The following is a 14,871-nucleotide window of genomic DNA, read 5'->3' as shown; positions in this document are numbered from 1 at the left end:
CAACAAAACAGTAATAGGGACAGAATGATTGCTAAAACTATTCTACTATTCCTATACAGTATTATGTCATCAGCAGCATATCTCATGTTTATATGAATCTTCAGTTCACTTACTTATCCGGTGAATGCTGACCTGTTTAGACAGGATGATAATCAGGAACGTTCATTTTCGTTTTAAGGTTATGATAATCAAAAACGTTCATTTCCTAAGAACGTTCATTTGGCGAATTTTGACTTGTCAAAATGTGTCATATCCCTTTTTTCCACCTCCTCCATAGCAGCTCTCAGAATTTAAGTGCACTTCCAGCTTGATTTCTCATGACCAGAACATCAGAACACTAACGAAAAGGCATCATTTTTATTGGGTGAAAAAACCTAAACAGCCCTACTACTACTTCCACCTATAAAGCTGCTGACTCGTTTCAACTTTTGAAACTGTTCTTCTTGCACCGCTTATTCCACAGTCACAGATCCAAAGGCTCTGAATAGCAGATAGCAAAGTTTACCTGAACATAAAAGAGCGATGGTGGAGAAAACTCTCAACAGTGAGAACACAAAATTAGAGGCAGTTTACAAGAACTTTTTATCAAAGTTCCAACATTTAACACTGTGATAAAAAGCATTAGATAGTATTTATGCATTACCTTTTGACCACAAACTGTTGTCTGCTGTATGTAAATTGCAGAAAGTAATGTTTAAGGTGAACACAACAGCACTGTTTGCAGTGCTAGGCCTGCTATTACCAAAAATCAGGAACCGCCATTCCTGATCAAGAGTCAACAGCCTGTTACGAAATAGATCTGCCATAATTTCCATTCTTCCTTGACCCAGAGTCCAAAACACTAATGGTGTCTCTCTCAAAGCTGTATTCTTTCAGTTAGGAAAATGAATGTTAAACTTGCATGAAAAAGCACAAAGTGTTTGAAAAATAATTACTTTGTAGGTTTTTTCTTTATTGGTAAGATGTTCATAATCCAGTAGTTAAATAAAGAACACAGCACCATTATGTAATCTGCAAAAGACAAAAGAAATCGGGCTGACATAAAAAACAATCATAGGAAGTTACAATCTAATACATCCTGACTAATGCATGCAGCATCTGCTCTATTCAATCAACACAATACTAAGAAAGGAAGGCCACCAAGCTTCATCACTTACCTTTTGTTCATAAAGAGGCAGAAAAATAGAGAGTAAAGATTGTATTAACCATCAACCTTGTGCTCAAAAGGTTCTGCAGATGTGAATCCCATTAGAGGCCATTTCTTGTGGGTTAGTTCCCAAATTAATTATTTGGTATTAATGACAATATGTTTCAATTATGTGATATTACAAGCTTTTGAGCCTTTTGAGGTAGTCTATTGTGGATTTAATCTTCAACTTGCTTAACTGTTCACAATAACCGTAATTTTGATCAGGTGTGCCCAACATACATACACTACTCACAAAAAGCTTGGATATTTGGTTTTCAGGTGACATATATGGAAAACGTAAAAAGTTCACGCCACAGTGATATTTTATCATTAAACTAGGGCATTTAAGTAGGAGCATATAATGGTGGTTTCCTCATCTCAAACAATTTATTGAAAGAAAAGGCAACAACCTTCATGGTTATACTCTCCCAAAAATTGTCAATGTCTCAATAACTTGTCATGAGCATCAATTACAGCTTTAGGCTGAGTGCAGACGGAGTTTTGAGCCCTGCGGATTTTTCCGTGCAGAATGGAAGAAAACCGCAGGTCAAATGACCTGCATTTTTCCTGCGGATTTCTTCCATTTTTCACGCGGTTTTCATGCGGTTTTTGTGCGGTTTTCCATTGCGGTCTTCCCCCTGCGGATTTGGTAACAGGGGAGATAGAAAACCGCACAAAAGAAGCAACATGCTGCGGATTTTGTACCGCAGGAAAACCGCGCGGAAAAATCTGCAGCGTCTGCACAGCGTTTTTTTTTTTTCATTCATTTTAAAGGTACTGTACATCACAATGCGGATATGCAACGTTTCTGCGCGGTAAAATCCGCTGCGGAAACGCTGCAAATCTGCATCGTGTGCACATGGCCTTACAACGATATCTCATGCTATTCACAACTCGAGTTATTGTCTGCTGAGGCATGGCATTCCACTCTTCAAGGGTGGTCTTCAGGTCATTGACATTCTGGGGTACAGATTTTTGAACCTCTAGAGGGCGACTCACCTGATCCCATAGGTTTTCTATGGGATTCAGGTCTGGAGAAGGTGCAGGCCCAGCCATTTGAGGTAGCCATTTCCTAACGATGCAACCTTGATGAGCTGGAGCATTGTCATCCATGAAGATGAAAATAGGTCTCTGTTGTTCATGCAGAGGCACAATGACTGGAGTAATGAGGTTATTCAAGTAGTAGAGGCTTGTCACTGTACCAGTCACAAAGTGTAGGCCATTTCTGTATTGCGTAGACACACCTGCCCACACTAACTTCACCAACACCAAAGGCTTTTCTGGTGACAACAGTGGCTGATGGATAGCGCTGTCCTTGATGTCTCTAACATCGTTGATGGTCATCATTTTTGATCAGAGTGAATTGACTTTCATCAGTGAACATCACTGAGGCCCACCGGTCCCTCGTCCAGCGTAGATGCTCCCTGGCCCATGTTCGTGCCTGGTGGTGTGGTTGGGAACCCTTGCAGGTTCTCTAGCACACATGTGTAAATGGTTTTGTTTTGTTGTTATGTGTCGTCTTGGTCTCATGATGTCAAAATGTGAACAGCATCATGAGCAGGACTATTTAATACCAATTCTAACTGAACTCCTAAATTTATTGGGTGATTCATGAATCCAACACTTGTTGTAAATTTTGCCATTAAGCTCTTTGTTAGAGAACAGAAAGTTGTGTGATAAGTACTGAAATATTGAACAGTTGGACATGTGCATTCAAAAGTTTAGAGACGGTTACATTAAGTCCACCTGAAGAAGTTAGAGTGCATTTTAGGATCATCATGAAATTTCATTTGAAAGTCTAATATCCCTTACACGAGCGGTCAGATGGTATTCATTTATACTTGTATTCATGTATGTAAATAGTAGTAAGCGAATGATACCTACGATGAATGTTAATATGAACCGGTTCTCATTTGGTTTGTAATGACGTATATATTTTTTTTATTTTCGAGTTTGTTCTATTTAGTTTTGACTGTTTCTAAAACCAAAGTCAAAATGTGAATATATCTTGATATTTTTCACAATAAAAAAATGATCTGATTGAAAGTCAAATATCCCTAACTTTTTGGTAAGGGGAAATTAATGTATTCAGAAGTCAAGTATGTTTTCATGACTTATCCCATGTACCTGACCATTCTTATGGAAGAACCCTCTAAGTTGGTTCATAATGTGCACTAAAAAATGGTAGAAAAAATATTGCAAAAACAGAAGTTATCCAAGGCTGGGTTAGAGGGAAATCACTCAGCAGTCCAGCAATTTGAAAGCAAGATACTAAACATATAAATCATTAGAGTCCAGTCATCAGGAGGCTTCAGTGTTATGATTGGTAGAAATCTTTCAGGTCATAATCAGAGTTTTTACCCCCACATTGACTGGGTAGTCTTTTGCTTTTGTGCTTTCCTTTTTTCCTCTCCTTCTTCCATGAGACCTAACTTTTTTTTTATATTTTCACAGTCCACCCACGTAATCATATGAAGGCTTGTTTTTTGAGGGATGATTTGTGCTTTTGAGTGACACCATTCATTTTACCATACTAGAAAATGTGAAGAAAATCTAAGGTGAAATTGCGAAAAACACAATTCTGCATTTGTGCTTTGCTTTTATGACGCTCATTCTGCAAAAAAAAAATTGCAATTGCTTGTGTCGCCATTTTCCTAGACCCCATAACGTTTTAATTTTGTGAGGGATTGTTTTTCGCAGGGCGTTGTTTTTTTTTTTTTTAACCATAAAATTTATTTTATTTTATTAAACATGGCATAACAAAACAAAGTCGTACAAGTATTTAGTTTCTGTATAGTGTGCATGAATAATAAAAAATATAAACGATATAAGGCTATAAATGACCTTAATTTTACAAAGATATACATGACAAAGACAAGACAAGACAGTAAGGAGTAGAAGGAGGGGAGGGGAAGAAAAAAAAAAAAAAAAAAGGGGGGGAAAAAAAGGGGGAAAAACCTCAATTAAATCGACTAATCAGATCCGAACTCAGCCACACTACAGGTCGGATCCCGCTGCATAATAATCCCACGGGGACCAAATTGCCTGAAAGCGCACCACCGAATCATTTAGTAAGGCTGTAAGGTGTTCCATCCTTCTGACATCCATGATACGTCTAATGAGAGTCTGAAGCAAAGGGGGACTCGGCTACCTCCAAAAGCGCGCAATCAGGCATCTGGCCGCCGTAAGGATATGTTGCAATAATCTATTGGAGAGTTTGCCCATACCCGGCGCCCCGTGACCCAGGAGAAGCACCAGCGGGTTTAGTTCTATATCTGTATGCAATACCTTGTCAATGAGGGACTTAGCTTGACCCCAAAAAGGTACAATTTTTGGGCATGACCAAAATATATGCATGAGGGACCCAGTGCTTTTTCCACATCTCCAACAGGAGGGAGGGACAGAGGGATTCAGTCCATGCAGAAACTCTGGAGTGTGATACCAGTGCATTAGTATCTTATAGATATTTTCTCTATAGAGAGTACACACTGACGATTTTGCGGCATTCCTCCAAATGACAGACCACTCTCGGGAAGAGATACGCCGCTCCAAGGCGGCCTCCCACTTGCGCATGTATAGAAAAGATTCACCAGACCCACCCCGTGGATTCGATAAAAGGTTATAAATTTCTGAGATCAGACCCCTGGTGTTCACGCCCCTCCTGCAAATTTTCTCGAAATCCGTGGGGATCGAAGCTCCTGCTTTACCATATAGGGAGTTAGCAAAATCTCTGATTTGTAGGTATTGAAAGAATTCCCTATTGGAAATCGAGAAATGTTGCTTAAGATAATCAAAGGAGTGAATCTCCATGGTCTCCCCGTCTATAATATCCGCAAATCTAAATAGGCCCGCTTTAAGCCAAGGGTGAACCATAGGAGACTCTAAACTGCTTGGGAGCTGTGGGTGATAGATGAAGGACACCAGGGGGGAGCAAGGTGACATGAGGGCAAATCTCCGTGTGCAGGTATTCCAAATGTTACGGGTGAACTGCATGGGGCCCAAAAGGGGTGGAAAGGACTCACACCGTGCTGGCGACCATAAGAGAGAGTTAGGGTGTATTGGGGCAAGCCATAATTTCTCTATTTCATTCCACTTGCTGTAGGCCCATAGGGATGTCCAGCAGGGGATTCTCCTCAGGTGGGTAGCCCAGTAGTAGTTAAGAATATTTGGCACAGAAAGCCCTCCCCTGGTCTTATGAGCTGTGAGAACCTCCTTAGCCACTCTATGGCGCTTTTGTTGCCATATGAACCTAAGAATAGCCGCCTGAAGGGACTTCAGTTCCGAGACCGGAACTCCAACTGGGAGGGTCTCAAAGGCGTAAATCAATCTGGGTAAAAGGCTCATTTTTACCGCCGCTATCCGACCCATCCACGATAGAGGGAGTGATTGCCATTTAGTCAGGCGGGCTTTTGATTCGTTAAAGAGGGAGGGGAAGTTTAGTTTGTAGAGGGTCTCATATGAGGACGTAATATTCACCCCCAAATATTTCACAGCATCCTGTTTCCACCTGAATTTAAAATTCAGGCGTAGGTAGTCCCATACCTCAGGGGGGATGTTAAGCGGCATAGCCTCCGTTTTGCTGGAATTGATTTTATATCCAGATAAGTCCCCATATCTCCTCAAAGCCCTCATGAGGTTCGGAAGAGACACGTGGGGATTAGTGAGCGTTAATAGGACATCATCAGCAAATAGTGCGATCTTAAAAGATTTACTCCCAACCATCACCCCAGAAATATTGGGGTCCCGTCGTATGGACGCTGCCAGGGGCTCTATGCAGAGGGCAAACAGGAGAGGCGACAAAGGGCACCCCTGCCTAGTGCCATTCGATAAAGTGAATGGTTTGGATGTACAGAGAGGGAGTTTTATGGCTGCTGTAGGGTGGTTGTATAGGGATCTCAGCGCGGACAGAAATCCGCCCGAGATGCCAAAGACCCGCATCGTACTAAAAAGGAATGGCCAGGAGAGGCGGTCGAAAGCCTTCTCGGCGTCAAGACTCAGTACTAGTGTTTGCAATTTCTTTCGGTTCGAGATGTCCACCAAGTCCACAACCCTCCTGGTGTTATCACCCCCTTGACGGCATGGAATAAAGCCTACTTGGTCTTTATGAATAATCGAGGGTATCCATTTATTAAGTCTGGAGGCCAGTAGCTTGGTGAACACCTTCAAATCCGTATTCAAAAGGGCTATTGGCCTATAGTTTGCACAGTCCAAGGGGTCCCTAGGCGGTTTTGGAAGGAGGATGAGGTGGGAATGTAGCATTGTGGACGGGATTGGGTCGCCTTGCAAGAAGGAGTTAAATAATGAGGCTAAATGAGGAAGGAGTGTTTTGGCGAATGTCTTATAGTAAAAGTATGTCAGACCGTCAGGGCCAGGTGATTTTCCCATGGGCAGGGACTCCAAAACCTCCTCTACCTCTTCAGAGGAAACTGCACTATTTAGAGATTCAATCGCTTCACTAGGTAGGGAGGGGAGGTCTAAGGTAGCAAGATAGTCTTCAATAGCCCCTGAACCCTGGGATCCATCAGCCGATGGGGGACCAAGATTGTACAATTTTTTGTAGAAATTATAAAAAATATCAGCTATGGCATCAGGGTGATAGTGCGTCACCCCTGCAGCGTCCCGCAAGGCCTGAGGACATGAAGCCGCGGAGCGTTCTTTCAGCTGGCGTGCCAGGAGGGTGTGAGCCTTATTGCCCCTTTCATAAAATTTCTGTCTAGAGAAAGTTAGCAGCTTCTCCGCCCCCACCACCGCCAGATCTTTTAATTTTTCCCTTAGTCTGACCACCTCTTTCAAAGCGGCCAGAGAGGGAGATTCAGCAAGTGTCCTCTCATGAAGCTTTAGTTGAGAAGTCAAATGTGCCCTCTGAACCCCCGCGGATCTCTTGGCCCTGGCGCCCTCCCTAATACAATGGCCCCTCATCACCGCCTTATGTGCCTCCCACAGAATTCCCAGGGAGGAGACTGAGCCCGTATTGAGCTGGAAGAATTCCTCCAGTTGCTTATGCAGTGAGGCCCTGACTTCGGGGTCCTTGAGTAAAGATTCATTTAAGCGCCAGTAGCCAAATCTAGGTCGAGAATGGGCTCCCTCAAGATCCATGATCACAGGGGCATGATCTGACCAGGTAATGGAGCCCAGTTCCACCCCCCCAGCCTCTTAAGAATAGCAGAGTTTACAAAGAAGTAATCGATCCTGGTATGGGTCTGGTGTGGGTGTGAAAAGAAGGTAAAGGCTCTCTCCCCAGGGTGCGCCACCCTCCATGCGTCAAAGAGAATCTCAGATCTTATAATCCTCCGGAAGCCCAAAGACAGCTTCTTTACAGAGTCAGAGGGCGGGAACCTCCCGAGAGAGAGCCTGTCAAATGTTTCAGAGAATGGAAGATTGAAATCTCCACCTACTATCGTCGCCGCATGGGGAAGCCCCCCTATGAGTGAAAATACCCCCCTCAGAAAGCGAATCTGTCCCTCATTCAGAGCATAAATGTTAGCGAGAATATGAGGTGAGCCCCCCACCTGTGCCTCCAGGATCACGTAATGTCCCTTAGGGTCAGAGTGATTTCCAGTGACTTGTATAGGGCAATTTTTTGCAATCAAGATTGCAACCCCCCCTTTCTTAGTATTCGTGCTTGCTAGATATTGTTGGGGATATAAGTGAGCCGCAAACTTAAATGAGCCTGTAGAGTCAAAGTGGGTCTCTTGGATGAAAGCCACGTCTGCCCTAGTGGAGCGCAGCTCCTGTAACAGCAATTTCCTTTTGCGGGGAGAATTAAGACCCCGCACGTTAATAGATACAATACGTGTCATCTTAGTTGCATTAAGTGGAGTGTAGTGCAGGTGTCAGGACCATTACCTGTGAAGGTGTAGGTTAACAGAGATTGTCTCAGCACGGCTGGTCCACCAGATGAAGGCTGTCAAAGATCGAACCGAGGGTGGAAACAAAATTTGGATGGTTGGGTAGGGTAAGAACAACAAGGAAAAGGGAAGACATAGACACTCAGTTAGTAAATTACATATCCAAAAAGTGAAAAAACAGAGAAACCATTGAGAACAATACCCGGGGTTTAACCCGGGGAGGGATCCCCTGAGGAAACCCACTCTTGGCTCGGAGGGCCAGAGTGGTAGAAAAAGTCGGTCTCAGTATCAATCCCAGGGAAGCCCTAGGATAGGTGGAAGTCTCCGGATCCGAGAGAGCCGGTCTATCTCCAACCAGCCGCCCCTCCAATGTAAAGAAAGGGGTAACTGGGAAGCAACCGAAGTGGCCCTGGCGGAGCCCCCGCCACCTGCCTTCCCGGGTGACCTGCTTCAATTGATTCAGTAAATGATGCGGCTCCAGACACACAGAGGCAGCATTGTGTCCATCCCCCGGTGGGGTTTGGATGTCCCATTTCCAGCGTCACAGGCCAGAAAGCAGAGGGGCCAATCAGTAAGGGAGGCTTAAAAAAAAAGAGAATATGCGGCCTGTTCTAAACATGCCTAAACTAAAAGTCAAGTCAACGGATACGGGGGGGAAGACGGGGCACGGCCGCCTCTCCCCCCGCCTCCCCCACGCGCCCCGCGCCTTCCTCCCCCCACCTTGGTCCACACCGGCGGAGGGGGAGCACCAGGTACATGCAGGACCCATGGTGGAATGTTGACCACCGGGATCTCCAGGGTTGTACAGAAGGCCGTCACATCAGCAGGGGTACGCAGAGTCGTGGACTTTCCATCTTTCCTGGCCGTCAGGGCAAATGGGAACCCCCATCTATACTTAATTTGGTGTTCCTGGAGAATTAGCAGGAGGGGCCTGAGGTGTCTCCGCTTCTGCAGGGTTATGCGGGAGAGATCAGGGAAGAGCTGAACCTCTGTTCCCCGAAATGAGGGGGTCTGGTTCCGGGTTCTGGCTTTGGACATGATCAATTCTTTAGTAGTAAAGTCGTGAACACAGCATATAATATCTCGGGGTTGAGTAGACATGTTCTTAGGCTGTAGCGCCCTGTGTGCTCTGTCCAACTTAGTTATATTGGTTGAAGGTGCACCCAGAATATTATTAAAGATGTCCTGCAGGATTAGATCAGGAGACTCAGAGTCCTCCACCTCAGGCACTCCTCTCACACGTATGTTGCATCTGCGTCCCCTATTGTCCAAGTCCTCCAAGTGGGACTGCATTTCCTCCATCACCTGTTGTTGTGAGGACACTAGCTGGTGAATTTCTGTCATGTGTTTTCTTGTGGAGTCATGTTCCTCTTCCAGGGCCTCAATTCTCCCATTTAAGTGTTGTAGATCTCGTCTTACATTGGCTATTTCTGCCCTGCATATGTCTTTGACCTCACTAATGAGGATCTTAAAGTCCTCGTTAGATGGTAGGGTTGCCAGAATAGACTGCCAGTCTTGGGAGGGAGGGGCAGGCTCCCTGAAGCTGCCATCAGGCTGTGAGTTAAGAGGATAGTTAACTGAATAATGTGGATGATGAGAGGAGTAGTATTCCTGATGGGGTTGGATATAGGCAGTGTTCTGTGTATTATTCTGTCCAAGAACCTCCTGATGTAATGAGGAGCTGTTTGTTTGTGTGGGCTGATATGAAGGGTAAAGGAGAGGGGGCCCAACACCCCCCCTCCCCCTCACCTCGTGGCTGCTGTCAGCAGCGGTGCTGATCTGATCTCCGTGAAGTCCTGCTCCTTCTGCGTACGGTTCATCCCCCGATGTAGAGGGGGAGATCTCCTCCTCCTCCCTGCAGCCATCAGTCTCCTGAGTGCCGTCCTGATGCAGAGCGTCGTGCCGGGAAGTTTCCTCCTCACTGCCCTGTCTCTGCAAAGATGGCGCCTGCATATCTCCCTGGACTTGTTCAAGGCCCAGAAAAGCGTCCAGAGCCGTCCGCTGTGCCGGCTGGTCCACCGCTGGCTGCTGTGTGATTCTAGGTTTCCTAGGCCCCATGCTGACTGTGGAACCCGGTGATGCAGGGTGATATTATGCTATTTATAGCTGGGAGATGGCAGGAGCTCCTTCACCACACTTCTGCTCAGCTCAGCATCCGGACACGTCCCCCTTTCGCAGGGCGTTGTTTTTAATGACACTATTTTATGGCGAATATGATGTGTTGATCGTTTCTTATTGCATATTTTCAGGAAATATGGAGACCAAAAAAAAACACAATTCTGGAGTTTTGATTCTGTTTCGCTTTACAGTGTTTTCCAATCAGGTTAATTATTTTTAAATGTGGATAGTTCGGACTCTTATCGAAGCAGTGATACCACATACAGCATGTGGATTTTTTTTTAAATCTTTATTTTAATTGAGAGAAAAGATGTGTGATTCGAATTTTTATGTTTATTGTTTCAAACCTTTTCTTCTTCATTTTATTGTATTTTTAGTCACCTTAGGGGGACATTAACCTGCTAGCATCCAATTGCTTGTACTATATACAGTAATACTACAATATTGCTGGATATAGTTCAAATCACTGTCTTCTATGAACCAAAGTCAAAAGCTTGAAGTACCATCATGACAGGTACAGGGGTCTTCAGTATATTCTTTGCCATCACGGTAACTCATTGGCACCACACAATTGCATTGTAGGATTGCCGATGAGCGGTTAGAACAGTGCAGCCCAGGAACACGCGCAGTAAATGCAGATGTCAGAGAATGATAGCGACATTTAACAGGTTACCAGCTGTGTTCGGAGCTTAGTTCTACTTGTGGCTGTTAGAGATAGATGATGGTCGACTTATCTACCAGGAATAGGACAGGCTGCGCTCCTGAGCCCTCGCCATTCATCCTCTGTCAACAAATGCCATATATGTACAGCAGTGGTAGTTAAGGGGTTACCTATACACATTCATGAAGAATAAGAACACTTAATACACTTTGGGAAAATAAGCTGAATTTTTTACATTGTTGGGATTTTTTTCTGTTTGTGTTTTGTACTGGAAATACGCCAAATGTCCAATGCACATAAAGTGCACATCTTGTTCTGGTTCTTTCAACAATTATTTCTTGGCAGAGATCTCCAGTTTGGCCTAATCTTTTAAATGAACAGAATCTTTAACGCCATTAAGTTTGATCTACAAGGACTATTAAAGAAAATGGAGAAGAATAGGGAGCATATAAAGCCCCCATATGAATGACTGAGAGTATTTGTGTTGTACATTCTGTTTATAAAAGAATCTAAATCTTTGGGAGTTGTCACAAAATTTACACACTAACTTAGACATTACCCTACTTCTTTGAGACCTGGTCAGTATTCTGGGCAACTCAAAAATATAAAATCACTCTACATTTCTCAGGAAGCGCTCATAAACAAAGTTTGGTTTAGTTTGACATATCCTTAGCTTCCCCGTGACATACATTGCTTGTTTCAGAAGTGTGAAAGAGCCAATAATCGCATAGGGCAGCAATGAGAAAATTACATTTTCCATGTTGTCCTGTTTTATAAAAGATGCATACACCTCAACGCATAGAGCGTGCTGCTGCAAACTTTGGCTGGTGTCAGAAAAGGCACCAAAGAAGACACTTCTCTCTAAGAAAAACATCACAGATAGGTGAACATTCTGCAGGAAGTACAGAAATTGGACTGCAGAGGACTTGAGTAAAGTCTATGATGAAGCACTTTTTGGTCTGTTTAGGACATCTGGAAGAATGATTGTCCACAGAAGATAAGGTGAGCGCTACCATAAGTCCTTTGTCATGCCGATAGTAAAGCATCCTGAGATTATTCATGTATAAAGTTGCTTTTCATCCAAAGGAGTGGGCTCTCTCACAATTTTGCCTAAGAACTTTGCCGTGAATAAAGTATTGTATCTAAAAATCCTCCAAGAGCAAATTCTCCCAATGATCCAGGAGCAATTTAGTGATGAACAAATGCTTTTTCTTGCATGATGGAACACAACAAAACCTTGAACAAATCATTGAAATTGTGGGTCCATGGTCAGGAAACTCCCAAGATCTCAAATTGTGATACATTCCAAGCACTGATTAGGCAAGTATGGACTGCCATCAGTCAAGATTTGGTCTTGAAAAAATAAGGGTCAAAACTGTAAATATTGAGTCTTTCCATAAACTTGATGATATATTTGTTAATAAAAGTTTAAAAACTAATGAAATGCTGATAATTGTACTGCACTATCCATAAAAACATCTAAAATGATCTAAAAACACTCAAGGAGCACACTTTGTGAAAATCAAATTTTGTCTCTGAAAACTTTTAGCCACAACTGTATATTTCTGTTTTTGGCAGTTTTGTTTTAGGCTTCTCATCTATTATCTGACATATAGAGCCTAAAGACTGGAAGTGCTGAAGTATATAAAACAGTTATAAATACAGTACATACCAGGAGGCATGGAGGATTGCTCTTTGAAGTTGCCCAAGGACTCGTTTAATCTTTCAATATCCTGTAGGAGAAGCAGGCTTTTGAGATGATGTAAGAGCTGAACTTCAGAGAAGGGCACCGCACCACTCTTGATTTGGTGCAGAATCTCTAGAATCTGTTCTTCCGTCAGAGCTGGGTCTGCACATCTGGAGCTGCCTGAAAGATATACAGATATTATTCTAATAAACCGTAACCCAAACCCAAGTTCTATGACTAAACAGAGATCTACACAGGATTATAGTTTATCCACATCCAATATAATAGGAGAAAAATAGATGGATTCCAAATTGATGTATTTGGAACCTGGGTTGTTTCCATCATGTCTTTTCAAATGACATTTATGCAGCTGTTAAATGCAGTGATAATCGGTTTAGATTTTGTCTGCACCCTTCTCCCAGTAGTGGTAATTAATAAAAGTCCACAGATTGAGATCTTAAGCCAGTTTTGTTAAATCCTTTCTTGGTTTGACTATTTTACCCTGGCCCATAAACATGGATGTCAAAAATATAAGTGATTATAGTGATATTGATCCTATCCTAGAAGCTGCAGTAATATAAAAGGAAGTGATACCATAGCGTCAATTAAATAATGGCACGGTTTACCCATTCAAAATAGTAATTCTTAAGAGGTGCACGTATTGTGTTAAGTTACATAAGCAGTATGTCTTATTTCAATTATATAATTTCAAATAGGAGCAATAACACAATGTACAGTATGTATTTGTGCTGCATTCTCCTGGCACGGATCTACTGAAATAACGTAAAGGTTGTTTTGGGTAAGGTTCATGGCACAATATGGTATCCAGCTTCAAAACAGAAAATGAGGAGTGAGATGAGTGTTAGCGGAATGATCCTTCCTCAAAAATAGGTTGCAAAGTGGAATATTGACTTCATTTCGCTTGATGCATCTAAAATTAAACAAGAACCAACTATGCAAATAGTCTACATTTCATTTAAAGGGCATGTGATCCAAAAGCAATTGCAGGTAAAGAACCTGTAATAGTTACATGTGTTAAGGCCCCATCACACATAGCGAGATCGCTGAAACGTCACAGATTTTGTGACGCAACAGCGACCTCGCCAGCGATCTCGCTACATGTGACACATAGCGGCGACCGGGTCCCCGTTGCGATCTCGCTGATCGTGCTCGAATGTCCTGGGCCATTTTTTGATCGCTGATGTCCCGCTGGCCAGCATGCATTTTTGCATAATGAATATACTAATGTGTGTATTTGAAAAAAAAGCATGTCACTTAATGAAAATGGCAGCGCCTGCGCAAATTTTTCTTATAGGTTAGTGCCTATTATCTTCCTGTGTTTCAAGGAAAAAAAATTACCATCAATATGGCGCCGTCGGGTGCGCCTGCACATTTGCATCTATCGTGTTCTGATAGATGTTACTGTGCAAGCGCCGCCGCTGGCTCCTTGTTGCTGCAGCCAGAAAAATGCACACTACAACAAAATGGTGCGATAAGCATGCGCTGCCTCTGGCGCCATTTTGGTGTAGTGTAAATTTTTTTTGGACTGCAGCAACAAGAAGCCAGGGGAGGAGCTTGAGCAGTAACATCTATCTCGTACAGATAGATGCTACTGCGCAACCGCTACCGCCATTCTGTTGTAGTGTACATTTTTTTGGCTCCAGCAACAAGGAGCCGGGGTGGGCGCTTGCACATCAGCATCTATTGGAACGCGATAGATGCTAATGCGCAGGCGCACCCGACGGCGCCATATTGATGGTGATTTTGTTTCTTTGAAACACAGGAAGATAATAGGCACTAACCCGATAAGAGAAAGTGTGCAGGTGCCACCATTTTCATTAAGTGACATGCTTTTTTTCAAATACATACATTAGTATATTCATTATGCAAACTAGGAGGCAGGTCAGTGAGGGATCAGTGACCTGTCAGCAGTCTGCATTATGAATAGCTAATCAGAGCACTACATACACCAGCCCTACCTTAGGGCATGAGAATCTCATTCACTAAAAACTGAATATAAATATTTCATAAATCAAGGTATCATTTTACTCAGTATAACTAACGGCCCCGACCTGACACTGTTTGTAGCTCACTATGCACAATCCTGTTGACAGGTTCCCTTTAAGGGTTGAATGGGTAGGTCAGGTAAAAATGTAATGAGCTAAAGGGGTTTTTTCATGAATCATTTTTTTACCACAACTCTTAAAAGCCAGTTAATAGCCATTTTAAACTATTTTGTAGCATTTCTAGCGTTCATAATTTTTTGCTTCTTTGTCACCACCACAATGCTACTGTGAATCTATGCTGCTGAGGGCAGTCACTGGACAGAATCGGCCTCCTTCCCCCTCTGGCAGGTGACAATATAGAT

The 14,871-nt window shown here is 43.2% G+C and overlaps 1 protein-coding gene across 2 annotated transcripts in view; it reads right to left on the bottom strand.

Moving 5' to 3' along the window:
* Positions 1–343: 343 nt before the first annotated feature.
* The window catches only part of ERICH1 (glutamate rich 1), a 70,343-nt gene continuing 55,815 nt past the window's right edge, over positions 344–14,871 (bottom strand). Inside the window, exons 5-7 of one of the 2 annotated variants that reach the window (XM_073589209.1) lie at positions 12,489–12,683; positions 8,036–8,093; positions 344–1,011 (exon numbers count right to left, since the gene is read on the bottom strand). In XM_073589209.1, the coding sequence (XP_073445310.1) occupies positions 981–1,011; positions 8,036–8,093; positions 12,489–12,683 (284 nt within the window). In that variant the 3' untranslated portion in view covers positions 344–980. The remainder of the gene's footprint in view (positions 1,012–8,035; positions 8,094–12,488; positions 12,684–14,871) is intronic. The other variant, XM_073589210.1, reaches the window with a different exon arrangement.

Source organism: Dendrobates tinctorius, unplaced genomic scaffold (assembly GCF_039654945.1).
Source record: "Dendrobates tinctorius isolate UK_male_01 unplaced genomic scaffold, ASM3965494v1 ptg000107l, whole genome shotgun sequence".
Classification (NCBI taxonomy): domain Eukaryota; kingdom Metazoa; phylum Chordata; class Amphibia; order Anura; family Dendrobatidae; genus Dendrobates; species Dendrobates tinctorius.
The sequence above is the reverse complement of the archived record's forward strand: the minus strand, read 5'-3'. Positions and strand labels throughout refer to the sequence as shown.